The sequence below is a fragment of the Corvus moneduloides genome, chromosome 14, assembly GCF_009650955.1.
Source record: "Corvus moneduloides isolate bCorMon1 chromosome 14, bCorMon1.pri, whole genome shotgun sequence".
NCBI classification, from domain to species: domain Eukaryota; kingdom Metazoa; phylum Chordata; class Aves; order Passeriformes; family Corvidae; genus Corvus; species Corvus moneduloides.
The window spans coordinates 5,015,127-5,041,291 of NC_045489.1; the positions used below are offsets into that span (position 1 = coordinate 5,015,127).

At 45.6% G+C, this 26,165-nt stretch overlaps 1 protein-coding gene across 2 annotated transcripts; it reads right to left on the bottom strand.

Moving 5' to 3' along the window:
* Positions 1–9,331: 9,331 nt before the first annotated feature.
* On the bottom strand, positions 9,332–25,818 carry LOC116451120 (transmembrane protein 182-like). 2 transcript variants are annotated; one of them, XR_004243100.1, is made up of 6 exons: positions 24,796–25,818; positions 22,164–22,281; positions 20,120–20,218; positions 17,423–17,560; positions 10,237–10,568; positions 9,332–9,495 (listed from the first exon to the last, which is right to left on the bottom strand). XR_004243100.1 is itself a non-coding variant. In XM_032124251.1 (5 exons), the coding sequence occupies exons 1-5, from the start codon at positions 24,946–24,948 to the stop codon at positions 10,339–10,341; spliced, it is 738 nt and encodes a 245-aa protein (XP_031980142.1). In that variant the 5' UTR covers positions 24,949–25,818; the 3' UTR covers positions 10,136–10,338. The 2 variants fall into 2 exon arrangements, 1 of the variants encoding a protein (XP_031980142.1); XM_032124251.1 differs by lacking the exon at positions 9,332–9,495 and having other exon boundaries at positions 10,136–10,568.
* Positions 25,819–26,165: the final 347 nt, after the last annotated feature.

Here is a 26,165-nt window from a genome sequence, read left to right on the forward strand (position 1 = left end):
CAAGCCCAGCTGGAAATGGATTTTGGGAATGCATGTGAATTAAATTAGGTGTGTGGGCCAGCAGCATCCTGCTGATATTCACACAGAGCATTTAGGATATTTTAAAAATGCCTGAGTGGTAATTATGTCCTTAAACTTTCTGGATTTCCTTTAGTTTTAGTTTTTTTAGGTTTCTTCTTTTAAATAAAGTTTAAATTACATCAAAAACCACCAGGCCTGTGAAGATGGTCCCGGGTGGTTTGTGCACAGCAGAGCTGAGGACTTTGGAATTGTCATGCACAGACATCAGGTGAGAGCTGGTAAAAGCACTTCGAAAAGGCACAAAGGCACTTAAGGACAGAAACCCTGAGGATGCTCAATAAACAATCACAGGAACGGAGCTGTGAATGTGACTTTGCCATTGTTACACATTTCTGCTCCTGCTTGTAGTGACCGCTTTGGCCACTGTCTAAATACACAGAAATGGCCTGAATGCAGCATCTGGATTATCTGATGTTCGAGTTTTGGGGTTTTTTTCTGCAGCCTCTTGGTAGACTTTGAAAGAAGAAAAGGAAGAAAAAAACTAAACATATTTCAGAGCAATTGAACTGTGTTCACATTAACTTACACTAAAATTATTTTTAATTAAATGAACTTCCCCTGTTTGTAGCTGGAAGGTACTTGTGTGAGATAAAAACTCCATTCTAATAACGCTGTGACTCACCAGCGCTTAATTAGCATCACAACTCAAGGCAGAGGCAGCAGGAAGGCGAGCAGGGAGGTGGGTCTGTGCTGCTGGGTGGGATTTTGGGAAGGGATGCTCAGCCCCCATCCCAGAGCCCACCCAGCGCCGCCAGGAACGCCGGGAGGGGAAATCATGCCTAGGATTTGACACAGTTTGTGGCAAAAGCAATTATAATTAACATTATATTAAATATTAAGTCAAGATCATAAAATGTTGATTGGTACTGATTAGCTGTATAATCCATAATTAGAAATCACTGCACCCTTCAGCAGGTACTGTAGTGCCTTGCCTGTGATTTCACTGCTAAATTAAGTGAGAGTGATTCAGCTTTTGCCCTGAGTTTTACTTCTGCATTTCATTTAGGGCAGAAGCACATTCAGGTAAAGAAAGGCACGGGATCTGTTTCCACTCAGGCTGCTCCCAAACTCTCCATCCCAAGGGCAGCTCCCCATCCCTTCCATGCCCATGGAGAGGCAAAGGCCAAATTTCCCTTGACCATCCTCAGCTCTGCTTTAGTTGTGTCTAAAAGACGTAGGGAGAAGCTTTGGAACTGTCTGGGGGAGTGCTGGACTCCACCATCCCTGGAGGGGTTCAAAATCCATGTGGGTGTGACTTTTGGGGACACTGGGTAGTGGTGACCTTGGCAGCTGGGGGGTGGTTGGTCACAATGGTCTGAGAGGGTTTTTCCAACCTAAATGATTCCAGGGCTGTATGGAATTCTGTATTCTCTGAAAACTCCTCGTGTATTTCCTCACCCCAAAACAGCGACTGCACAAGGCTGAGCAGAGGCCGTGCCCTCCTGGCTCAAGCCAGGATGAGCCAGCATTAGGCAGCTCCAAGGCAATGATTTATTTCTGGCACAAACTCAGACTACCCTTCAGGACACCTCAGCAAGGAGGGAGCAATAGGAGATTCTTTATTCTGATTTGATTTTAGAAGACCAAATCCATCTGTGCCTCGCTCATTAATGGGGTGGAAACAGGGACCCTTTGGGGAGGTTGGTGGCTCTGGGCTGAGGAGCTGCTGCAAGAGGGTGAATTATTCACGTCGTTATCAAGGCTTGCTGCAGCAGCCCTGCTTTCCCCTAATTTTATGGGTCCATTTATCCTGGATATCCGTTTGTAATGGATAATGTCATCATCACACACTGGGAAACGCTCAAGTTTTGCTAAAGTAAAGAACAAAATCCCCTAAACCATGAGGTTTTATGTCTTTGCTGCTAATTTCAGTCACTTCCTTGGCTGGAGACCCAGCTGTGATTTTCCACAGTAGAGCTGGATAAAAATAATAAAATTTGGTGGATAAACTCCCAAGCCCGTGGCAGCCTGGCTGCTCCTACTGGAGCTCCAACAGCCTCCTCGCAGTCAAGCTGATCCGGAGGGACCTTCAGAGGCTGCGCTGGGCACCTGCTGGCAAACCCAGGGCTCCAGAGACAAAACACCCTGTCGTAATTTCCTCTTCTCCAAAGGCACTTTGGAGTCAGTCCTAGGGAAGAAATCTTTTCATTCCTTCTGCTGTTATCTTTTGCTCTGATTAGCATTGCCTGGGAGTGGAGCTGAGGTTCTGGGCAGAGCCCGGCGCTCTCAATCAATTAAATCAATGCGGCCGTGACGCTCCAGTGACTTTTCCTAACCAAGGTTTGGGCCTAAAAGGAGGACACAGGGAATCACAAGGAATGTGGCTGCTGGGCAGGTGGAGAAAAGCAGGAGAGCTGGGCTGAGGGTCCCTGTTTCCCTGTGACGGATATCATGGAATGCAGCCCCGGACTGGGTCAGGGAGGTACTTACACTCACACACTCGTTCCCACAACCTTTTAATTATTCTCCTTATTGTATTAATGACTATATTTTTATTTAAATCAATACTTTTTAATCTCTAGAGACACCTACATGTTTATTTATATTAAATATATATGTATTTAATACATTTTTATTTTAAATTATTAAGATGCCAGAGACCCTCTCCATCTTCTAAGAGTTACGTTTGGCTAGTTCAGGGAATCCTCTGCCCTGCCTGAGCTCCGAGCAGCCACATATCCCAAGGAGATCTTTATCTGTTCCACCACAAAGCATCCAAACCCCACTCACATTCTTGCAACAACCTGAAAGCACCAGCAAGCACCAGAAAATGCTCCCAAACCTCGTGTGTTCTTTGCTGAAGTATGGATCGTGTAAGGGCTACCTCTGAGTGAGCAGATAAATAAATACATTTAAAAATGTAAGAAGATTGCCATGCCAAGAATATCAAAACCAAGGTATTTCCACAAAAAACAAATTGTAAAAACATAAAAGCAGAATGTCCTCTCTCTGTGTCAGCCTCCCCTGGGCAGGAGTGCAGGAGGGTGCCGGGCACAGGGTGCTGCATTCCCAGTATAAAACTGGATTTGCATCTCCTGCCTGGGATGTGCAGCAAATCCTTCCATCCAGCAGACAGCCTTTTGGCTTCTGGAATACTAAAAATGTCTTTTTTTGCCTGCAGAACCAATGCATTAACTGAGAGAAGGGGCAGCAGAACGAAAGCCTGGAGCTGCTGCTTGCCCTGGAGCTGGAACATCCTTTGAGCAACAGCAAAGCAAGAGAAAGCAGAGACACTCCTCTAAGATGGCTGCAAAGGGAAGGTCTCTGCAGTCCTTTCTTAATCACTGAAGATATTTTCATTTAAAAATATCTGCTTAAAAACAGGTTTAATCTCAAAACAGCATTTTCTGCTTTAAAAACAAAAATCACACGCACACAAAAAACCCCCCACCTTCAAAAATGTCTTGAGTTATTTCTCCTTCAATTTTTTTTTCCAATTAAATTAATTTAAACTGAGTGAAGAGTGCTTTATGCCCTAAGAGCCTGAAACCTCTGGTGTCAGCTGAAACGGGCACTTGTGCTCTCAGCTTCAGCCCTCGCTGCAGGCACCTCTGCTTTGAAGCCTTTGAAGTGTTTGTGGCACAGGAAGAGTCTCTCCTCAGAGAGAACCAGTTATTTTACAGATATTTAATGTGCAAAGAGTGTCTGCCTGTGTTTGGGTTCGGATAACGGGGGTTTCACAAGGCAGGTGGGAGAACAGGGACGGGATCTTGACTTGCAGAACAAAATTGAAGGAAAAATCACCTTGAGAGCGCCTCTAAGATGCTTCCCAGCCTTCATCAGCACCATCCTGAAGGTGCAGATGGAATGATTTGACCTTCAGAAGGACCAAAACCCTTTTTTTAGTGCCAATAGGATTCATTCACTCTCCCAGTACCAGGATTCCCTTAGAGGAAATAATGCCACCAAAAAAGCATGGGAGCACCAGGAGCCAAGGGGCTGAGGATGCCCATCCCCACAGGGCAGCTGGTACAACCCCCCGAGTTTATCTGGGGGATGTGATGCAAGAGCCCTGCACTAAATTTGATTACATTTGATTACTGGTTGGATTTTGGAGCTAATTATTTGGCTCATGTAACGACCTTGCTTGTCATTTGAGAGGCAGCACCTCTGCCTGCATTTCAAAATCTCCACCTCAACACCCAGCAGGACCAATTTTGAAGCTGATTTGCTTAAATTGTTACATTTCCCTCATTTTGGGGGGCAGGGATGCCCAAAAGTTGATGCCTCTGTTTCAGAACAAGCCGCATTTATTCGCCATGCACTGAAATTATTCCAGCTTGTAACCACTGAGGTTTAATTAATATTAAAAGCTTAAATCAGCCAGTTCAGCCAATGTTATTCGAGCACTGATAGTTTGCTGAACATCTTCTCTCATGGACTGCTTTTTAAATAGAAGAAAATACAAAAAAAATCCTACAACATCTGAAATGGAAAAACAATTATTTCCTGTGACTACAGAGTTATTTTTAAGGACATGTAATATATTTTTGCAGAGTCCCTGTTCTAGGAGAGGCTTCTCCTGCTCAGTGTTTGTTGCTTCTCTTGATGTAAACACAAGCAAATACTGGGTAATGGATAGGGAGAATAAATAGGTAAGGAATATAAAATAAACCCTCTGTTTTTTCAAACAATCACCCTTCATGCTACTTTATTTTTAATTTTTGCAGATTTCCTGGAGTTATCCTTGACTCAGCCAAGGTCAGGTGAGACTTCTTCCTTCTTTGCAGACCTGAAGTTTATAAAGCTTCAATCTACTCTTCCATAACCAAATGTTTAGTACCTGCCAGACCATTTTTTCCTTTGGTATTTCTTTTTAACAGTAGTCCTGCTCTTTAACCCACTGGTTCTTTTGGGTTGAGCCAAGGGTTCATCTACCACCTGGAAATATCAAGTTCCAGGAGATAAGAGCATCACCTGCCCTCTTGACAATTCCCAAACTGAATGCGGCACAGAATCTTGACTTTATCTCAAAAAAAAGTGATTTTTTTTTTTTTTAATTTAGAGAGGAGGAGAGAATACTTGTAGGAAAAAAGAACAGATGAGAAGGAAGAGAGAAGATCAGTGAATGTCCAGCATTGATTTAGAAACAGGCCCTGCCAAGCAGGGGGAAAAGGAACCTTTCCCAATCCATTCCTTTTATGGTTATTAGTATTGATACTGTATTTCTCTTGGCTCCCAAAAGGAAAAGTGGTAAATGAATTAGGAAAAAAAATACATTTCTGTAAATAATTTTTTTCCAATTCAGATGTTTTTAGGAAACGAGGGGGGAAAAAAATCTGTTTCTCAAATGACAAGGACTTGAAAGACTAAAAATACACCACCGGAATAAATAAATTAACCCAGAAGACAGGACTGATACTCTGCAGGCATCAGGGATTAAATAAATTCACTAAATTCAAAGTGGTATTGCAGATAAGAGCTCTTTGTGCTGCAGCATGTACAGCTTATTGATTCTGGGATTGAGGTGCTGTGCACTCTTGTAAAAGGGACTCTGCGTGATATGGCTTAATCCTGCCGTAATGCACAGCCCCGTGCTCTGAGCATGGAGCCTGCTCCCCTTTCCCCATTTATTTTAATTTGGTTTGTGCCTTCATTTGCTGCACCACATCTGTGCCCTCTCCCCCCAGCCTTCCCCCAGCACTGTCTGAGGGACAAGGGGCACTTCAGGAGGTGCTGAGCCAGCAAGAGGGGGACTGGTGCAGGAAGGGGCCGTGGGCATCTTCCACAGGGCTGTAACACCCCAGCACTTCCCTTTTCCAGCATGTTTTGGGGGCACTGTGGGGACAAGGATCCCCAGCAATGCCTGCATCATGCAGGGACCTTTGGGGAGCAGCTCAGGTGGGATCCTGGCTCTGCACACTCACATTTTGTTACAGGAGCCACCAAGGCAGCAGGAACGTGTCTGACCAAGGTCAAAAAACCACCTGCCCAGATAAGATGGATATTTCTCGACAAAAAAGAAACATTGGAAAGGTCTGTAATAAATCCCAGAGGGGATGTTCCACACCCAGCTGGAATGAAGGCAGGTAAGTTCCAATTTACCTGTTCTCCGTGGCAGAGGGTGCTTTCACCCCCTGGTCAGACGCTGAACCTCCAAAGTCACTCCACATTAATACAGAAGAATGTTCAGTTCCTCCTTTGGAAGCTCTCCTGGTGCTCAGGAGCTCAGATCTCCTCCGCAGGTTGCTCTGAAGGGCCAGTAGAGCTCTCCAAACACAGAACTTCATCCTTTCCCAAGAAAGACAGAAACCTCCCATCCTCTGGAGGGGTGAGAAAGCAGCTGGGCAAGGCTGTGATGCTCTCAGGATGTGCTGGGCTCCTGGGTAATGTCTCCTTGGGTGAGATGGACCCAAGCACCAGCACCTTCCCAGCCTTGGGGCATCCTTGGGTGTTGGCTTTCAGAATCACTGGAGAAAGAGCTGATCTGACCAAGGGGAAAGACTTTTATTATTATTTGTTGTCTCTTAGGAATGAGGGAAGAGCTCAGGGAAGAGCTCCATGGCATGAAAAAAGGTGGTATAGGGACTTGTGGGTAACGTCCCCAAATCCCTGTGTCTCCCTCAGGTTTGGCAAATCTCCCAATATCTTTCACCAAAATCAAGCTCTTAATCTCAAGACACCTCTCCTCTCCTACGTAAGGCTGCCTCCTGAGCACGATCCACAGGGCCCACGTTTCAACACCCAGGATTCATTAATATTTCCTGCAGAGTGCTCAGTAAGTAGCAAATAAAGCAGGAAGTGTCCCAGATGTTGGAAAGAAAAAATGGAATTATTCATTGCTTACTAACATCAAATGCTAATGTGAGAAAAGCATCCTTGAAGAAATCCTTGACTAAAATTCATCAGAGTGATGTGAAATCACTGTTTTAATTATGCATTTTGAATGTATTTATTAGTCCCGGTTCTGATCTGACTTACAGATGTTTAGCAGTGATAAGGGTCTGCTGCAGCCTTTGGAATTACTCATGATTTATAATGACAAAACTTGGATCAGAATTAGGTCCTTGTCACTACTCTATAATATCCTTTCATCAAACTTCACATTCAACAGATGAAAGCAACCGTGGTTTCTGCAATTTCCATCTCCACCACTGAGCCAATGAGTTTCTTTTTTGAAATTTCTCCTACAGAAATGATGACTCTCACAGCAAATTTTGTCTGCTTGAGTTATGCTTGCCACAAGAAACTTGAGAGCAAAGGAATTGGACTCTTTAATCCACCAAAATGGTGTGTTTGGCCTTGTGCTGGCAATAAACACAGAATTTTAATGGAGGAATTAATTGCTTTGATTATGCAACTCTACAATCTGATTCTTTCTTATTGTTGTGACTATTAGATATATATCTAATATTGAGAGATTTTCCAAACCTGCAGAAGATCCAGAGATTTGATGAGGTTACCCAAAAAGCTCAATACCAGACAACAAGTGGAGTGTGCTCAATACCATTCAAGATAAAACACCTTCTTGTTCAAGAATGATTCAAAGCCATGTGGTTTCCTTCCAAAGAATGATGGAATTTTAAACTATTGCTTGTTCTAGAGCTGATCCAGAAAGAGCAAGTCTCCAGGGATGCTTTACTCTCTAAGGCACGAATGCATGATTAAGGTAAATGTATTCCATAAATGCCTTGATGACATCAAACTAAATTTTTTAAAGAACAGATGGAGAAAGTTAATAAATATTTCATTCCATAATATAAAACTCACTTCTATATTCACAACTTCAGGGATCCTCAGCTTCACAGATATCAATAAGTCTGATGGATTTCTTGCTGCATTCTCATTCTTCTGCCCTGGTGTCTCTTATGGGATCATCATTTCTGCATGCTTGGATTGTTTTATGGGATCAGTGAAAGGCAAGTGACTGTAAATCTTGACCTCTTCTGCTCCTGGATTATCTACTTTTATTCTCTGTGACCATAAGTGTTCATCTCCACATTGAATAGATAATTAAATGACAAAAATTATTCAAAGGGAATTTATAGTGAAAAATTATCCCTTGAAGAACTGAGGCATAACCCAAGGAGAATCAGGAAAAAAACCCAGTTTAGAATGGCCAAATAAAACACTAAAATTTCTGTGTATTTGGGAAAGTCATGAAACATCCATTCACTGGGAAAAAACCACGATTTTTACCTGCATATCCCAATTCTATTCAAACAAAATTTCTATTAAGGGAAAACAGTGTGGATATTGCTTAAGAACTGTAGGCCAAGCCTGTTATTCATATGAAAGAACTAATCTTTACATGGGGGAATTACAATTTCTCACTCTGTGTATGCCATGAATCTTGTAAAAGAATAATTAGAACTTGCTCCGAAAGGAAAGAAACGCCAGACTTGAATAATATTTTAGGAAGAGCATTAACAAACATTTTTACACTGCCAACAATCTTCAGCGCTTCCTAGCAGAGATTTACATTCCATTATTAATTAACTGCACTGAGTCAATAGTGTGACATAAAGCTCAGGAGATGTGAGTTGAGCACAAACTCTGACATCCACGAGAACGGCGCATCTGAGAAGTTTGATTTAAAATTTATGCAAATGATTTCAGCAAGCAAGGACCCAACAAACTACTTCAAAGCACCACGCTCCAGCCCGAAAAACATGACGAGATCAAATCTCTGCCATTCCTCAAGTGTCTTTACAAAGCTCTGCACATTCGGGATAAATTATTTCAGCCCCAGTACCCGGATAGTTTGGTGGAGAATTAGGAGGGGATTGCTCTTCGTAGGGTCACTGCCACGTCAGCCAATCACCTGAGCCACTGCAAGAATTTAAATGTATATAAATGTTATAGAATCTGTCTTTTTGGATCTGACTCTTGTGAGGTGTCCGTAGAACACAACAAGGTCCCAGCTGAGCTGCCTGACAGCATTGACCAAAACAAAGCCAAAAAAATACCAATGCTATTGTCCCCACTCCCATTCCCCCAGCTGCCACCATCATTCAGTTTTTCGGTTGAGAAACTTCCCAAAACTGTGTCTAGGGAAAATATTCAATTCAGAGTAATGACAAAAATTATTCAAAATAAATTTATAGTGAGAAATTTCCACTTGAAGAACTGATGGGGCACAGGCACAACCCAAGGTGATATCACAGTATCATGCCCTTGTCCCCCTCCTTTTCCCTCAACCGGGATCATTTTTCAGTTTTTGGGTTGGGAGTCCCCACAAAACTGCATCCAAGGAAAATACTAAATGCAGAGTAAAGCATTGCTGTAAAGAAATACTAATTAATTCATGTTATGTTTCAAGCCACAGAAATTGGTTTATTCCCTTAATGAAAGTTAGCTTAGGTCCAGGTGTATTTGTATCTTCGGAATCAGGGCTTTTAAGGAAGAAAAAAGTTTCTCATGTTTCCCGACATCCCATTAAAATGGTTGTCCTTTGATGTCAATTAGAGCCAGCTAAGAAAAAAAAAATCATCCTTAATTGCTTTTTAGAAATAGACATTATTGCTTGCACCATCACAGCCAGATTCGATTTCCTTTTACAAGAAACCAGGATGCTGGGAATGCTGTAAAGCTCCAGCTCTGCTGAATATGGATGTGGAGCTCTGCTGACAGAGAGCTGCTTTCCCTTGGACTGCAGAGAAAACTGGTGCAAACCCGACAAACGTGCTTGAAATATCTCCAAAGTGGAAAAAGGCTGGAGCTGGATGTTCAGCTGAGGCTGGTTTGGGATGGGCAGTGCTCTGGACACCTCTGCTCTGGAGCCAGGCTGGGAGAGCTGGGGGTGCTCATCTGGAGAAGGCTCTGGGGAGAGCCTTCCAGTGCCTGAAGGGGCTCCAGGAGAGCGGGAGAGGGACTTGGGACAAGAGATGTAGGGACAGGACAAGGGGGAATGGCTTCCCACTGCCAGAGGGCAGGGAGAGATGGGATATTGGGAAGGAATTCCTGGCTGTGAGGGTGGGGAGGCCCTGGCACAGGGTGCCCAGAGAGGATGTGGCTGCCCCAAACCTAGAAGTGTCCAAGGCCAGGTTGGAAGGGGCTTGGAGCAACCTGGGATAGGGGAAGGTGTCCCTACCCATGGCAGAGGGTGGAATGGGAGGGGCTTTAAGGTCCCTTTGAACCCAAACCATCCTGGGATTCTATGGATGCTCAGTTCTCCATCCCTGCCTCCCCCCCATAAGAGTGAATGTAACCTACCCTGATAATTGTAGCTACAAAAATTATCAAGTCCTCAGAATCTGGGTGTGTTTCTTTACAAGGAGCATCACCAATTTTCTCAAAGCCTTCTCCACATTTGTCTTACTGCAGGGAATCCATAATGTCTCTGCCCACCAGGAAGAAGAGGAGTCCAGAGAGTAACACCAGGGGCACCCCAGCAGCAGCAAACATGAAGGACCACCCATAGTAGACGTGCACAGGGACATCATCCAGGCACTTCTTGCTCCTCTCCAGGAGGATGTACTTCTGGAAGTCAGCTGCAAACTCCTTCCACATCACAAAGAGAAACACGAGCAGGAGAAACAAACCTCCTGGGAAGAGAGAGAAAACTGAGTTATTCTCTGTGCAGGAAATACAGGAATAAAGGTGAGAAAAGATCACAGCAGCTTCTCATCCATGCTCTCCACCAAAACTTTGTGTTGCAGAATTGTTGCTCCTGATGTTGCTCTGCAGGTTCCTGTGGAAGCCGAGGCCACTCGCCATGGGAGAGCCCCACACCACAGTGATCAGTTCCTGCCCTCTGACACCTTGTGCTTTGATCACCAGCACTTCTGAAGGCTCTGCTCCAACGGGATATGGCCATGGAGAAACCAGCGGAGCAGGGCTGATGTTCCCAGCAGGGACCTGCATTCCTCTCTCAGAGGTGGAATGCTACACCTTTTCCACTCAGACATGAATGAGGAGACACCAAGACTTCTTCCTTTTTTGTATCTGCCCTTCCAAGCAGTGTCATAGCCAATTCCTACCAGGAATCAATCCTGATGATGGCAAAATTCTGCCACTGAACCTGCCACCCCCAGGGCCAGCAGAGCCTGCAGGGCCAACACGTTATGGAGTGGGAAAGGGACACAGCCATGAGATATTAATCTTAGGTGGGCTACTAAATACCAGAATAACATCAAGAATAATAAGCAGCTTATACCACAGGGCTCAAAGCAGGTGACAAAAATTAGAGTGGCACAAATCTCATTTACTGTGTATCATTAAAAATATATATCTATGGTGCATTTTAAACTCAACATCCATTAAAGCTGAACAGTGATGGTGTGATGACAGGTCTGAAAGCAGTTCAGAAATATCTGATCTTCCTACTTCACAGGTAGAAGCTGCTATTTTTAAATGGTGCTGTATAACATATAGATATACACACACACATATATGAAAGAAATACATTACAGCTTATATTATTTTTATGGTTGAAGTGAACAGCTCGAAATTAATTTAGTTGACAAGTTACCACACAGTTCTGTGGCTGTGTTGTGGCTTCTGCAGGATTTAATTTCTCCCCTTGCCATTTTTAAATCAAAGGTAGTTGTGGTGTATTTAATTATTCTTCCTGGCAGCTTATACACTCCAAAATCCAGCTCTTGTACTAAGGAAAGGAAAGGAAAGGAGTAAAGCTTGACATTGATTTATCTGCTTAGGGAGGTTACTGAATCTTCAGTCAGAGAAAACACGTCTGTGTTTTACTGTGATTCTGTTTATAATGGTTATAAAAACATCTCAGAGACAAAAATAAGACTCACAAGAAAGTAAGAGGCTTCAAAGTCCTCACTAAGAATGAGAGAAGTTGCAGTTCCCCACCCTAAGCTGTCACATTTGCTAAACTGCTTCCCATGCTCTAAAAAAGTGCAACCCTATCAATCAAAAATTGGTGTAGCCATACAAATACTCTTTACATCTCCCCATGCTGATATTCCAGCCGTTCTCCTTGACGTGGAGGAGTCCTTGTTTTTCCTGGAGAGGCAGGCGAGGAGTTAAACAACAGCTGCTGGAACATTTGCATGTTCATTGAGGTTTTGATACCACTTGAAATTAAGTGCACAAATAAATATTTTACACTTACTATGATAGTTGTATGCTTAAAATACCAATTATTCTACTATAAGAAAACGATGGCATGTTCAAATAGTCGCATGTCCCTTACAAAATACAATGTATTGATAAGAAGGCAATTAAGTCTTTATTACTGATGTAATTTAAAATTAAATTAATTAGATAGCAACTGAACCTTGAAAAGTGCTCCTTTAAAGATCAATTTCTATTTCATTAACTTATAATACCTACCGTAAGAGACGCAAATGAAAGCGCAGCCCCAGTGGGACAGAGAACGTGCGTATGGAAAAGTACTTTGGAATTTTGCTTTAAATAACCAGGAATTCTGTGCTGATTTCTCCCAGGACAATTTAGATGGCCTAAGTCTCATTTTTTGAAGTAATCAGATGAAAACCTTCCAGTTCTTACTGAGAAGGGTGTGGGAAGTCCCACGTGTGGGTGGTGCCATCCCCAACCTCTTCATGAGATAAGGAATGGGAATTGGCCCCTGCTCTGTCCTCAGGAGAAGCTCCAGGTCTTGTATGGAAGGATTTATTATTAAACAGGTACTGGAGGTGATGGCATGGCCATGGCATCTAAATTAAGAATGTTTTCACACTCTGGGCAAATGACAAGAATATGTAAAGCAAGCAGCCTTCTTCCCTGGAATAATTACAGCTGAGCGATGAAGAATCCCTGGGATTTACACCATGTCCTCGGTGGGAAAGGAAAATCAGAAGGGCAGGTGCAGCCAAAGGATGGTGGGAGCTCAAAAAGGGCAGCTTACTGAAATCTGCTCAGCCAGAAATCCTTGTTTGGAGCAATCACAAGTATCCCTGAACCTGCCTAGAATTTGTCACACTTACAGCCATGAGCAGAGTCTTCATCATGAGAAAATCAGGAAGTTTCACTCCCATATTACCAAAGTGTTTGGCATTTTTGGTTTTTTGCTGTTGTATTTGGGATTTTTCATCTGTTGAACAGGTTTCACTTTACTCCCTCCTTTCTGGGGCTTTTAGTGGAAAGCAGAAAATCATCTTTGTTTCCTGCCAGCTTTGGATGTAGAAACCAATTCCTTCCTGCTTTGGGCAGCAAGATGAAAAACTAAAAAAATGTTGTTTTCTGCCCTAAAAATGAGACCGTCATTGGCACCCACACCTGAGACACAGGGTATGTGTTGGGTTTGAGTAAGTGAAGACCTCACCAGACCTCCTCCCCATGCCCATCTCAGCATCCCTGTGCTTTCTCCACTGGAAAATTACCCAAGTGATCCCTTCCCTTGTCTCCTTCTCCCTCTCCTCCTTTTGCCTCTGTTCATTAGGATGGAACTAGGAAAAATTAACTGCGAAACTCCATCTCCAGGCTGATGAGGTCAACGGCATCTTCTGGGGAGGGGCTAATTGCCAGAAAATTGCAGTGGGGTATTAAATCTGTCTCCTTTGTGAGCTGCAGATCCGGGAGCCTGGAGCTCCATCCCCCTCTCCCAGCGGACCTGCGTTTTCCATGTGGGTAAATTGAAGTGGAGCTTTTCCCTTCTCTCACTTTATTTCCTTGTGACGCCTTTATAGCTGCTAATTGTGGGGACAGGTGAGTGAACTCAATCTTTAACTCTTATTCTGGGGAAGCTACTGAACTTTTGTGTAATCTGCTAATTAGGAGAATAATGAACTTTGACTCATTCTCCTCTCTCACTCGTTTCCTCTTAAAGGATGTTAATAACGAGGAAATGGAGGGATGACCTTCAGCTGCCCTTCCATAACTGTCAGCCTTCACTGCACGTGGGGAGCCTGAGACTGCCAAAGTGGAGCAGCTCCATTTGGGAAGCAGAATTTGAGCAAAAAATGCAGCCCTTTAACTGACAGGACTGGGAAATCTGCCTTTTTTTCCATGCTGTCGGGTCACACTGAAGAACAGGTTGGTCCCACCATGGGCAGGGACAAGACCCATCATCCCAGGTTGCTTCAAGCCCCATCCAACCTGGCCTGGAACACTTCCAGGGATGGGGCATCCACAGCCTCTTTGGGTAACCCGTGCCAGTGCTGCACTTCTAAGTCTGGTCTCTAAAATGCCCAAAGGAAAAGAAAACTGAGGAGCACAAGGTAGGAAAAATGAAGGAGCACGAGGAAAGTTGTCTCAGCAACTCAAAGAGCTTCCAGAAGCTGCAGCAGAGAGCTCATCCAGCCCTCTTGGTGACATTGTAGTGACAATTAACCAACCTCTGACTACTGAAACAAGGGGACAGTCAGGCACTGGGCAGGATCTGCCACCCCTTGGAAGCACTGAAGCTCATTCTGAGATGGCAAATGCTGGAAGGAAGGCAGCATGCTGGCTCTTGGCTTGTGTATTCCAGGTGCTTTTGGGAGCAGGCTGGCAGGGAAAACTGCTCAGCTGGGGCTGTGGATGTGCAAAGGCAGCACCAGCAAACGTCAGATGGGCTCCAGCTCTTTCCAGTCACCCAGTGGAGGAAATCCAGAGAAATGCCTCCAATGCTTTGGAAGGGCTCTCAGCAACGCCTCCCAAGGAGCAGTCCATTGGTTATGGGAGCTGGCACAGCCAGATTTGCCCTCTGGAATGTACAGTAAATAAAAGGCATCTCAGAGGGAAATCCAAAGGGATCCACTTGAGCCATAACAATTCTTGCCCTTCGGTGCCAGATTCCCCCTGAGACAGAGGGACACACAACCCTCCTCAGGACCATGCCAGGCTGGTCACCCATAAATGTCTGGGAATGCATTTGCACCAATAGTGCCTTTAAAGCCTTTTGGTAGAAAAAGTGACATCATTTTGCAATGAATAACCACGACCTGTCCCAAAGTAGGGCGTTCATGGGCAGAACAAAGCTGTCGGTGAAGTGTTCCCTTCGAGTCCGGGACATCCCGCAGTCCTGGTGCTCCATCTCCCCATCGACTGCCAGACCACATTCCCACCCTGCAGATTGCCAGCTTTTTCACACTTCCTCAAGGAGAGATCATTTCTTCAAGGGAGGTTAATTAACACTGACCCGCAGGCCATGATTAGAAGAGAAGAGGCGCTTTCTCCTGCATCATCCCTCCACGTCCCGCTATCCGAAGGAAAGGGATGGCTGGAGACTTGAGGCTGTGTTAAATCCATTGTTCCTACTGCTTAGCGCAATTATGCAAAATATTTTTAGAAGGGATAACAAGAAAATAACCATGGAGGGATGCAACCCAAATCCATCCAGAAGCCGAGGCCAAGCAGGATCCAGAGGTCTGAGATCAGGATAAGCCCCCCCGAAAAAAAGGATCAGTTGAAACACTAAGGAAACTTTGCTGAAAAAAACACTGAATCCTTCTGTTATCATTTGAATGGAAAATATAGTAGGAAGTGTCTTCCAGCTGAACTCGTTCCCCCGAATGACTGTTAATAACAATGATTGCTGTTCAGATTGAAGCTGCATTAATACAAACTTCAATTTTAACAGCAGCATCTTTGTCTGATGCCAAGAGGTTTATGTGATGCATAATCAGCTCTTCTAAAAAGTGTCACATTCTAAGCCCCAGCCTTTTAATCAAGGAATAGTCAAATAAAGTGGAAAAACAATGGAAAAAAAAAAAAAAAAGAAGATGGTTGAGTATTACTTAGCATCCTTTTCTGTGATATTTCTGCCTAACGTGCAGGCTGGACCCACTCCTCAGGGACATCTGCTGCCTTCTGGGAGCCTGGACTACAGATGGGAAGAGAAAGCTCCCTGCCGTGGTACAGCCCTTGGATTATTATCCATTATGGGATCACAACAACCCCACGGAAAACTACAGGCTTGGGGCAGAGTGGCTGGGAATCTGTTTGTGGAAAAGGCCCTGGGGATGCTGGTGCCAGCAGCTGGACACGAGCCCAGAGGTGCCCAGGTGGGCAAGAGGCCAATGGCTCCTGGGCTGTCCCAGCCGAGGTGCGTCCAGCAGGCCCAGGGCATTACCTGTGCCCTGTGCTGGCACTGCTGGGGCACCTCCAGTGCTGGGGACAGCCCTGGGACCCTCAAGACAAGAGAGACATTGAGGGGCTGGAGCGTGTCCAGGGAAGGGAACAGAGCTGGGGAAGGGTCTGGAGCCCCAGGAGCGGCTGAGGGAGCTGGGAAAGGGGCTCAGCCTGGAGCAAAGGAGGCTCAGGGGGGACCTTGTGGCTCTGCACAATTCCCTGACAGGAGGGGGCAGCCGGGGGGGTCGGGCTCTGCTGGCAGGGAACAGGGACAGGGGGAGAAGGAACGGCCTCAGGCTGGGCCAGGGGAGGTTCAGGTTGGACAGCAGCAGGAATTTCTTCATGGAAAGCATTGTCCATCTCTGTCACAGACTAACCAGGGCAGTGGTAGAACAACCATCCCTGGAAGAATTTAAAAGTTGTGTAGATGTGGCACCTGGGGGCATGGGTCAATGTCAGGACCTTTCTTGTTAGATATTTTCATTAATGTTTTCAGGCCTCCCAAATCTGGGCACACTCAAAGCCCAAAGTGAGAGCAAAGACAGTGTCTCATGCTTGATTAATGCCAGATATGAGGAAGCAGGAGCTGGTGAAGGATCTGCAATTAAGCAGTGTTTTTTCAGAGAAAAGCCTGATTTCATTACGAAGTTCTTCACTTGGCGCAGCTCAACTAAGCTCCAGCCTGTGGCTGCTTGAGTCATAAAAGAGCTTTTTTCTGAGTTTGAGTCACTGGTATAAATCAAGTATTTCTACTATTGAAGCCAGTTATTCCTCTCAAACACAGAAAAGGAAAAAGCCCAAGTGATAATTCAGTAGAATCATTGGTAACAGCAGTGGGAAAAATGAATAAATGCCTATTTTTAATTCATTTTCCTGCAGTGCCATCGTTTCATCTTTTCAGGTCTCCTTAAGCCAGCCCTCTCATTTTGGATCACGGGGTTTGCCTTTCATCACTCTGTGGGCTTCCAGCTCTATCAAAGCTAGCGGCAGAGGCAGGAGCAGGCCAAATGCAAAGCCTGACTTTGGGGAACTGAGCGGGGCTGATGCTGCCCAGCCTTAACACACCTGCAGCCATTACTGAAATAAAAGGGTTGCATAGAGGAATAGTAAAAAAATAGTGATTTTCAAAAATCTCAGCCTTGTCAGGATTAAGGATTATCTTGCTAAAGCCTGGCTGAGCATAGAATCATGGAATCACAGAATGGTTTGGTTTGGAAGGGGCCTTAAAGACCATAAAGGCCACGGACAGGGACACCTTCCACTGGACCAGGTTAGTCAGAGCTCACAGGAGTTTAATTCCACTGGGGAAGAGGGAAATCTTTTGCTGCTCCCATCAGAGCCCCATCTCCCACAGCAGCACCTCATTCCCACCTGCTTCCCATTCCAAAGCCACCCTGCCCCGGCCATATCGCCTCACCTGAGAGCAGCAGGAATCCTCCCCCGACTTTGTAGGAGCGGGGACTGGAGAAGGGGACCCCACACACCAGCAGGAGCCCCCCCACGAGCCCAGCAGCCACGGCCAGCAGGATGAACGCCGTCCAAAAGCCTCTGTACACTGCAACAGGAGCAAAGTCGGAGAAAGGAGATGGAAAGAGGCTTTGTACAACCTCAGAAGTCTTTTTCTTAATGATTCCGTGTTTAACTCCCGCTTTAGCAACAGTAAAAACAACAACCTGTGACGCTGCTGTGACAGGCAGAGCTGAGGCTCCGGCTTTGCCAGGGCACCTGGAACAGCCACGGGTTCAGGGGGAATGTCATGCCCTACAGAATGGAACTGGAATGAGGCCAAAGGGTTGGGAAGGCTTGCCAAGGAAGCACACCACGAAAGGGGGTGGGAGGAAAGGACACCGTTCTTAGCTGTGCCAGGGGGTGTGGAAAACCTTGGCAAGAAAGGAAAGAAAATAGCAAAATTTGGAGAGGTGCAATCAGACCACAGCTTTGTTCCACTTTAATTAACACTTCGGGAAGGTGCCAGGCTCCTGGTTTAAAATAAAGGCGGTGTTTGTTGGCAGGACTGCAGGGAAAACAGGAGCTCATGAGCTCCCCCATTAGTGGCCTTGTTTGACTCCGGGAAAGAGAACGGGGCCGGGGAGCAGCTGCCTCTCCATCCAAGGAATTTGGGGGTTTTGTTGTGTACAACCATCCCAGGCGGAGCCGAGCAAGCTTGGTCCATCGCATCTCACCAGATGGGACAGGATGGGATGTAGCCCACAAATATAAGTCTCCCAGTAGCCAAGTGTCTTCTAGACACTGCCATAAACCTTATCCAAAGGTGGTGGTCTTGCAGCAGAGACCCTCTGATACCCTGTTCCCCATCCCCTGATTAATCTGACCCCTTGGACCACCACATCTCGCCCTGCCTGTTGTTTTCCAGAAGCTCCAGTTCGATTTAAGCCGAGCACGAGCAAGTGGGTAATGCTGAAATGATTCACACTTGAAAGAAAAATGATACAGAGAAGATGCGTTTTCCTCATTTGAAACCATTTTGTCAGGAGAGCCACTTAGGGAGAGATAAGTATCTTGAACTCTCCAAAACCACAGAATTCATTTTCATGTTTAACCTCCCGTCACCCGTTTCTCTCAGGGAGCCTAAGAGGATGCAGATAAGGCAGAATTATCTCTGGAGCAGGTAATAGCTGGAGGACCCCTCTCCTTGGACAGCCTCCTGTTTTGTCAGCGTTTGCAGATGAGAATGGGCTGGTTAGAAAGAAAAGGGTGTTCACGACAGAAGTGGCTGCTCCCCCCGAGAGCCTTGCACAGGATTGGGGCAGGGGAGGAGCCCTGCCCAAAATGTGGAGGCTGAGCCGCTCCACGTCCCCAGGGGTGACAGGGACAGGCAGAGCCCGCAGCACCCCGGGCGCAGCCCCCCCTTCCCGGCATCTTCACAGAACCCTTAAGGTCAGAAAAGACCTCTGTGAACATCGAGATCGAGCCGGGACTGTCCCAGGGGACACGCCTGGGAGGCAGCTGGGGAGGGTTCCATAGCCGGGCTGACAGGCAGGGACAGATGCCTCCAGCGCCCTTTATTTAGGACGGAAAAAATAGTGTGTGTTGATCAGCGGGATCATCCAGAACCTGGACGCTGTGCCCGTCTCTCCCAAGCAGAAACAATCCCGCAGCTTATCCCGCGTGTTTGCCGCATATCCTGCACCAGCTCCTCCTCCTCCTCCCTCCATAGGTCCCTCGTATCCATTTGACACCGCGGAGCGTTCCTCGGGGTGGGAATCCTGCACAGCATAGCCAAAGAAACGAGCTGCTCTCCCTCACATGCTCCTACTGACAATGGTTTTTTTTTTTTTAATTAATTTCTCATAGAGGAAAAAAAAATGAAATAAAACTAAAAAAAGGTACTGCTAAAGGCTAAGGAAAAGGTCAAGATGTTTGTTTGTGCAGAACGTCTGCCCTGCTTCCCCGGAGGCAAGGCAGACTGATGCACACTATTTAAAGAAATCAATTCATTTCAAAAAAGATCATTTAATTAATTCTAACTGCTGCCACCAATTTAGCAAATTAAAATTCCTAACAGCAGCTGATTCATTAAAGAACTCAGAAAATATAGAGAAACATAAATAAAAAGGGACCCAGTTGAAAGGGAGCTCTCCAACTGCGTAGTGTTCGGTGCATTAAAAATAAGTCAGTCACGAGGGTTTTCTAACAATTTGGTCTTTAACTGATTTTCCAGGGCTTGTTTATTTTGTCTTGCAACAATTCAACACCTGAGCTATCCCAGGAAACCAGACTCTGGGACCAAGTCAGCACTAGACTGGGTTTGGGTCTTCTGGCTCCAGCTCTTCCCAGTGAGTGAGGAGGTGGGAGAGAGCGGATTTATCCTCCTGCCTTACTCATAGGAGTAGGTGCTGAGCACCCAGCGGGAGGCAGCAGAGCCCATCCCAGCACAGCTGGGCTGGAGGAGAGAAAACGTGGGAGAACATCTCAATGTGTGCTTGGGGCAGCCAACCAAGCAGGACTTGTTTGTAAAGGAGCTTTCCAAAGGTCTTGGCCATGCTTGGCCATGTGCATTTACAACAGGAGAACCACAGCACTGACACACAGCCCAAATCTCTGCCTGATTCCTTGGAAAAGGAGCTGCTGGGGGAGAAGGAAAGAAACTCACCTGCAGTTGTGTCGTAGGAGGGATGGGGGAAAGGTCCAAGAGCAATGGGCATGGGGAAGAGGTAGCCATGCATGCAGAACTTGGGGTGTGCTTGGCTGGCTGGAAAAGATGAAAAAAAGAAGAAGAATTAAATCCCTGTTTGCTTTTATTTCCAGCAGAATCACAGTTACAGGATTGAGATGGTGATGTGCTGTTGTGCAAAACCTGCAAAACCCTCAGTGACATCAGAATGCTGGGGAGGCAAAAAAGATAATGAATCTTGGTTAGAGAGGAAAATAAAAATAGAAATAAGAGTTACGAAAGATCTGACAGTGTTCTTTGCACATCCTCTCATCTTCATAACCTGAGTCTGAGGTGGACAAAAATCATGAAAGATGGAACAACTGAAGTCAGTGTCAATATTCTCGTTGCTGTTTTCCTCCAGAGAATGTGCCTGACCACCTGGAAGGGTCAAAGTGTTTGGGTACCAGAACAAGGTACTTCCAAGACCTCCAGCTGGTGAGAAGGAAAAGCACAATTAGAATGGAAGTGCCCCATCAATATTAATACCACTGAGGCTTATCATGATTAACAGTAATAGAATGAATGTTAAATGAATTAATTAATGGTTGGCCACTTATTTAAATATGTTCCCCAGCTCAAAGGAGCACTTTATAATAGGTGGACATTAGTTCATGCTAAATTGACTATGGAATACCTATTGAATTAATTATTACATCCACAAGAGCAGCAAATTAATTTGCCATGATCAATCCTATTATAATAAATACCTAAAGAAGTAGCAAAAAAAATTGCCAGTTATCAGAGTGACTCATTTTACTTCAGGTAAAATTATATTATGTATTTCCATATAATGTAATTCAGCAGCAAACTCCCTGTCTCAAGCCTGTCCTTTTTTATCACAAACTTTCTGTGTGAAAAACCTCCCATTGTTCAGTTGAACGGTGGCGGGAACTATTCCTGCAAGATTTTACAGGAAACAGGTCAGGGACTGGGGGACAGCGAAGTCATTTGAAATTTTAATCACTGCAGAGTAAATTTAGTGTGGGAACCTGCATTATTTGCAGAGAAGTGCCCTCTGAGGTGATTGTGCTGCTCCACAACCACAGGAACATCCTCCACCGAGGCCTCAGTGGGCACAGGGCCAAGGTTTTTGTGGTGTTTAAAGCCTTTGCAGAACTTATTTAAAATTTGGGGGGTTTTATCCCAAATCCTACTGTAGAGTTGTGGCTGCCAGCAGGGCTGGTGCCAGCCATGTCCTGGGGTGGTCTCACTCCTTTCCTATTCCTTGTGGGAGCACCTGGTTCACTGGGCCAATCCTTCACTGCACAAAGGCCACCAGGCTGGCACCCACTGGTGTCACAGAACAGGTTTCACCTTCTCCTTCAATTTGTTTTGAAAAGTGAATGTGTTTTCCAAAAAATAAAGGATTTTACATCCCTCTCTGATTATTCTCAAGTGTAATTTCAATGACCTTAAAACCAGCAGGATCTTAAAGAGTATAAAGAGATGTGTTTATGGCCTTCCATGGTGCACCACTGGTCCTGAGCACCCAGGGACACCACACATGCACTTCCAGCCTTCCCAGTGCTGAAATCAGTGGGAGCTGGGAATGCTGAGTACCTGGAAGGCAGAAAACAGGGACAGAAGAGCAATGCCAGGAAGGGCATGGGCTCGGATTTACAGAACTTTGCTGAACACAAACATCAAGAGGTATTGGGAGGGAGGGGGAGGAAGGAAGGGCTCTCCTTGCTGGTGGAAGCCACCACTTCACACAGCTTTGTAGGCAATAAATTAAATGGCATCAAGAGGCTGCAACATTTCTGTGAACAACCCTCTGAGAGCAAAATCCAAGTCAAAAAAAAGAAAAAAACAACACAGAAAGGGCACAAAGAGAGTGACCCAGGTTTGCTTTTGAGAGACGATGAGAATGACAAAAATGAAATAAAAACTGTTTCTGCATCCCTGGGAGCACTTCCTATGTTTGTTTCCCATTAAACTGTGAGGGAGTGCTGTGGATACAGAGTGGTGGTGTTGTACTCACTGTACCAGAAGGTCCAGATGGTCTCAGGGTGGCCCTCGCCAAAGAACCAGCACAGCCAGAAGAAACCCTCGTGGTGGAAAGTGAGGATCTCCTTCCCAACCTCTGTTGGAGTTTCAGCCTGGGGAGGAATGAAAGTCCAGGCTGAAACAGGGAAGATCATGGTGCAATCAGTGTACATTTTGCTTAGACAGACATTGATTTAGTTTTTATTGGGTTTTCATTTGTTTTTTGAGTCAGTTTTGCAGGGGTTGCAGAACACGGAGGAGCTGCTGTCCTTGACTTTCTGCCGTGTCACAGCTACGAAATGTTGTGATAACAAGTTGTCCTGCAGACCTGCACAAACCATTTGCCTCTTTCTCTGCTGTCCTTAAACCCCAGCTGGACTGAGCTGGATGGGAATGTCAGGGAGCTGGGCCTTCTGGGTGTATTCTACTCCTCAAACACCTTCCTCCAATCCCCAGACCAGACCTGCCAGCACAAGGTTTTGGTCTTTCCTGGAGGAAGGATATTGCAAAGTTCAGTCATGGAAGATTTACCAAAGAACTTATTAAAATTATCCTCAAAGCCAGTTTTATCTGCCTCAGACAGGACTGTGACAAAATTATGTTTCATGATGCATGGGGAATGTCCGTAGAGGAATGGGCCCTGTGAACCAGAGAAAGGAGATGGGAGGTGCCAAAGGTACTTACCCCTCTCACGGACTGGTTTGGGTTGAAGGGACCTTAAAGCCCATCCAGTCCCACCCCCTGCTGTGGGCAGAGACACCTTCCCCTATCCCAGGTTGCTCCAAGCCCCATCCAACCTGGCCTTGGACACTTCCAGGGATCCAGGGGCAGCCACAGCTTCTCTGGGCACCCTGTGCCAGGGCCTCACAGGGAAGAATTTCTCCCCAGTATCCCTCTGGCAGGGGGAAGCCATGCCCCCTTGTCCTGTCCCTCCATCCCTTGTCCCAAGTCACCTCCCAGCTCTCCTGAAGCCCCTTTAGGCACTGGAAGGGGCTCTGGGTTCTCCCCAGAGATCTCACACTTCCCTCGCCTCGATGTTTTTATGCATCGCGTTGTGGCAGCTTCCAGAGCTCTGACCTGATTCTCCTTTTACTTTCAGGATAAAATCCTGACTATGGCAAGGGGAGCATTCAGCCCTGAAACTTCCTCAGCTGGTGGCTCTGACTTGGTGCATCCAAGGCACATTTCACTGAGTTTGCCAGATACTCAGCCCATCCTTATCTGTAAGGGACAGGATTTGACAGTTTAAGCAAGGGCAGAGAAGGTAAAAACAGAGCCTGTTATCCACAACCAGTAACAGAAATAGAAATAATAGAAACAGTGTCTGAAATAGAAATAAAATAGCTCAGAGGGAAGAGTAAGAGCAGTTCCTATTTCTGCCTGGTGCTTTTGAAGTCACCGCCTCAGTGTCAGGCTCCCCAACACTTGGCCAAGAGCATCTCTGAAATGTTTGAGATGCTTATTCATGTCGTGCAGTGCACAGTCTCTGCTCTCTCCACTTTAAAAAACAACTAAAATGTGAAACAATTAACACTGTCACTTCCCAAGAGCACGAAAAACAAGTGGCACTTCTCTGTCTCTGCCATCCCTGGGCTTTACTGAGCTGCTCAAAACTGAAGACCCCGTCTTCTGTTTCACTTCTCCAAGCATTTTTTCCATCATAATTTTTTTCTTTTCAGTAGGGAAAGTCGCTTGGAACCATGACTCAAGCAAACAGTGCCCTACATTTGATTATGGGATTCTGAAATGAAAGAAAAATATTTCTTGCTGGCATCATGATGCTTACCCAGGGTGACTCACCACACCAGGAAAAAAATCAAACCTAATTGGATTGAACTTTGAAGTAACAAAAAGTCTGCACACAACAAGGATCTTCCTGTCATTTTGTAATGGAAACCACACATTGATTGGCACAAAAACATTTCGGGGGAGTGGGTGGCTCAAGGAACTGATCTGGTTGTTATTTCATTGAAGAGTTAGACAACAGCAAGTGCAGCAAAAACCCAGCTTGAGGGATCTATAAACGAGCGACACCAGCCCTTAGCACTAAACCGTCCCTTGAAAATTACATTTCCTGCTAACTAAAATCCTATACAAATCTTACTCTGAGGATATCCAGGCCACTGGTTGGATGGGCAGGAACTCATCTGCTCTGCTCTGTGTCTGATGTTCACTTTTGCTTGGTGTCTGTGCTGCAGCTGTATCACTTCAGATGGAAGTGATTGCCAAGCCCCACACTTTTAAACATGAACTAGTTTTAAATGAAGAACCTAGAGAGGGAGAAATCTTTTAATGGCAAATATCAGGAGATATCTTTTGTCTTTAGAGGGAAATGCTGTCAACAACTAAAGCTCTTACATTTTTGCCTTTCATTCTCTAATATTCCTATCTGCCAGATTACAGAGGTGCCGTCTTAATGTTTCCTAGACACACTTTACTCAAGTCAAAATAATCAATATTATGGAAAAGCTGGTTTGGATTTTAAAGAATTTAAAGTTTTACCTCAGGCTGATGTTTTACATTAACAGGTCACGTTCATTGAGCATAAATATTATCACAGATTTCAAAATTTTCGATTTGAAATTATTTAGGTAAGTTCTTTCAAAGTACAAGGTTTCAGAGCTCACCACTCCGGTGCTCAGAGTGCTGTTCCCATGCTCGAAGACCGCGCAGGTGTCCGTGGCCAGAAGCCAATAATCCGTCCCAAAGGCAATGAGGAAGAGCAACACCCCGGTGCCTCCGAGGATCCCGGCTGCCAGGGCGGCTGCTCCGGCCTTCATGGGGCAGCAGGGGGGAAACCAGCACAACTGGAAATGAGAAAAGGAGGAAAACCCCCAAGTTTCCCAGGTCTCTGGAAGAGCAGGGCCAGAGGATTGCTATTTTTGGATATGGATAACGATCTCCTGGCTGGTGTGAGTTTCAGTGGGTGGTGGAGCAGGACTAATAAAAGCAGATGACCTGGCACAAGCAAGCAGCTGTGGCATTAAGGATCATGACAAACAGCTATTGAGGCAGAGCAGGGAGCCATCCAAGGCGACACATGGCTGCTCCTGCCGGAGGAGTGGAGCCGGGAGCCCTCAGGACACGGCTCTGGGTCACGAGTGCAGAATTCCCAGGCCACCGGGGAGCTTTTCTCATCCCTCTCTGCACGGATGAGCAGGGGTGGACTCAAAGGTTTTCCCCACACCATGGAGCCCGTGGTGTCCTCAAGCACTGCAGTGATACCTCTCACTGTGTCCCACAGGTGGCACTTCTGGAATTTGCGTCTCCTTCTTCCTCTGAGCAAAACTCTGATGCAGCTTTTACAGAAAGCAACCTCAGGGATCCAAGAAAAACATTAAAACAGTGGGAGATCTTAAATATCCCAGCCCTCTTGGAAGTGATGCAATCACCACCTTTGCACCAGGCAGGTCCACATGGAGCTGGACAAGGAGCATCCAACCAGGTGCACACACGGACACACCGGGGGTGTCCTGCAGTTGTAGATGATGTTCTCCCTCCTGCCACAGAAAAGTGGATTATATGGATCCATACCCCTCACACCCACCCAGCCTGCCATGGGAGAAGTGTCTCCTAGGAACATTCCTGCATGGAATTTCACTGCCATTTACTTCCTAATGTTTTTGGCTTCTACTGGAGCATCTGCTGCAGATCACTGCCAGGAATGGGATGCCAGACTAGGAAAATTATAATTTCTGTAGTGCAATAACTATATTCCTGTGACATGCCAGGAGGCTGGGAGAAGAAATTTAAATTATAGTCAAAAATCAAGTTCTGGTTTTCTAATCTTAGCCTTAGTCATGACCTGCTCTAAACACGGGGAAGAAATGATGCTGACTTCCCTATCCTATGGGAAATTGTGTTGTCAAATTAATTTTAATATTTAAAGTTACCTGTGAACATATGAGCATCTCAAAGCAACTGCACACTGGCTGGGGAACCTGGAGAGGATTGACAAAAATTTTGACTACATTTCTTATTGAGGCATACAGAGTGA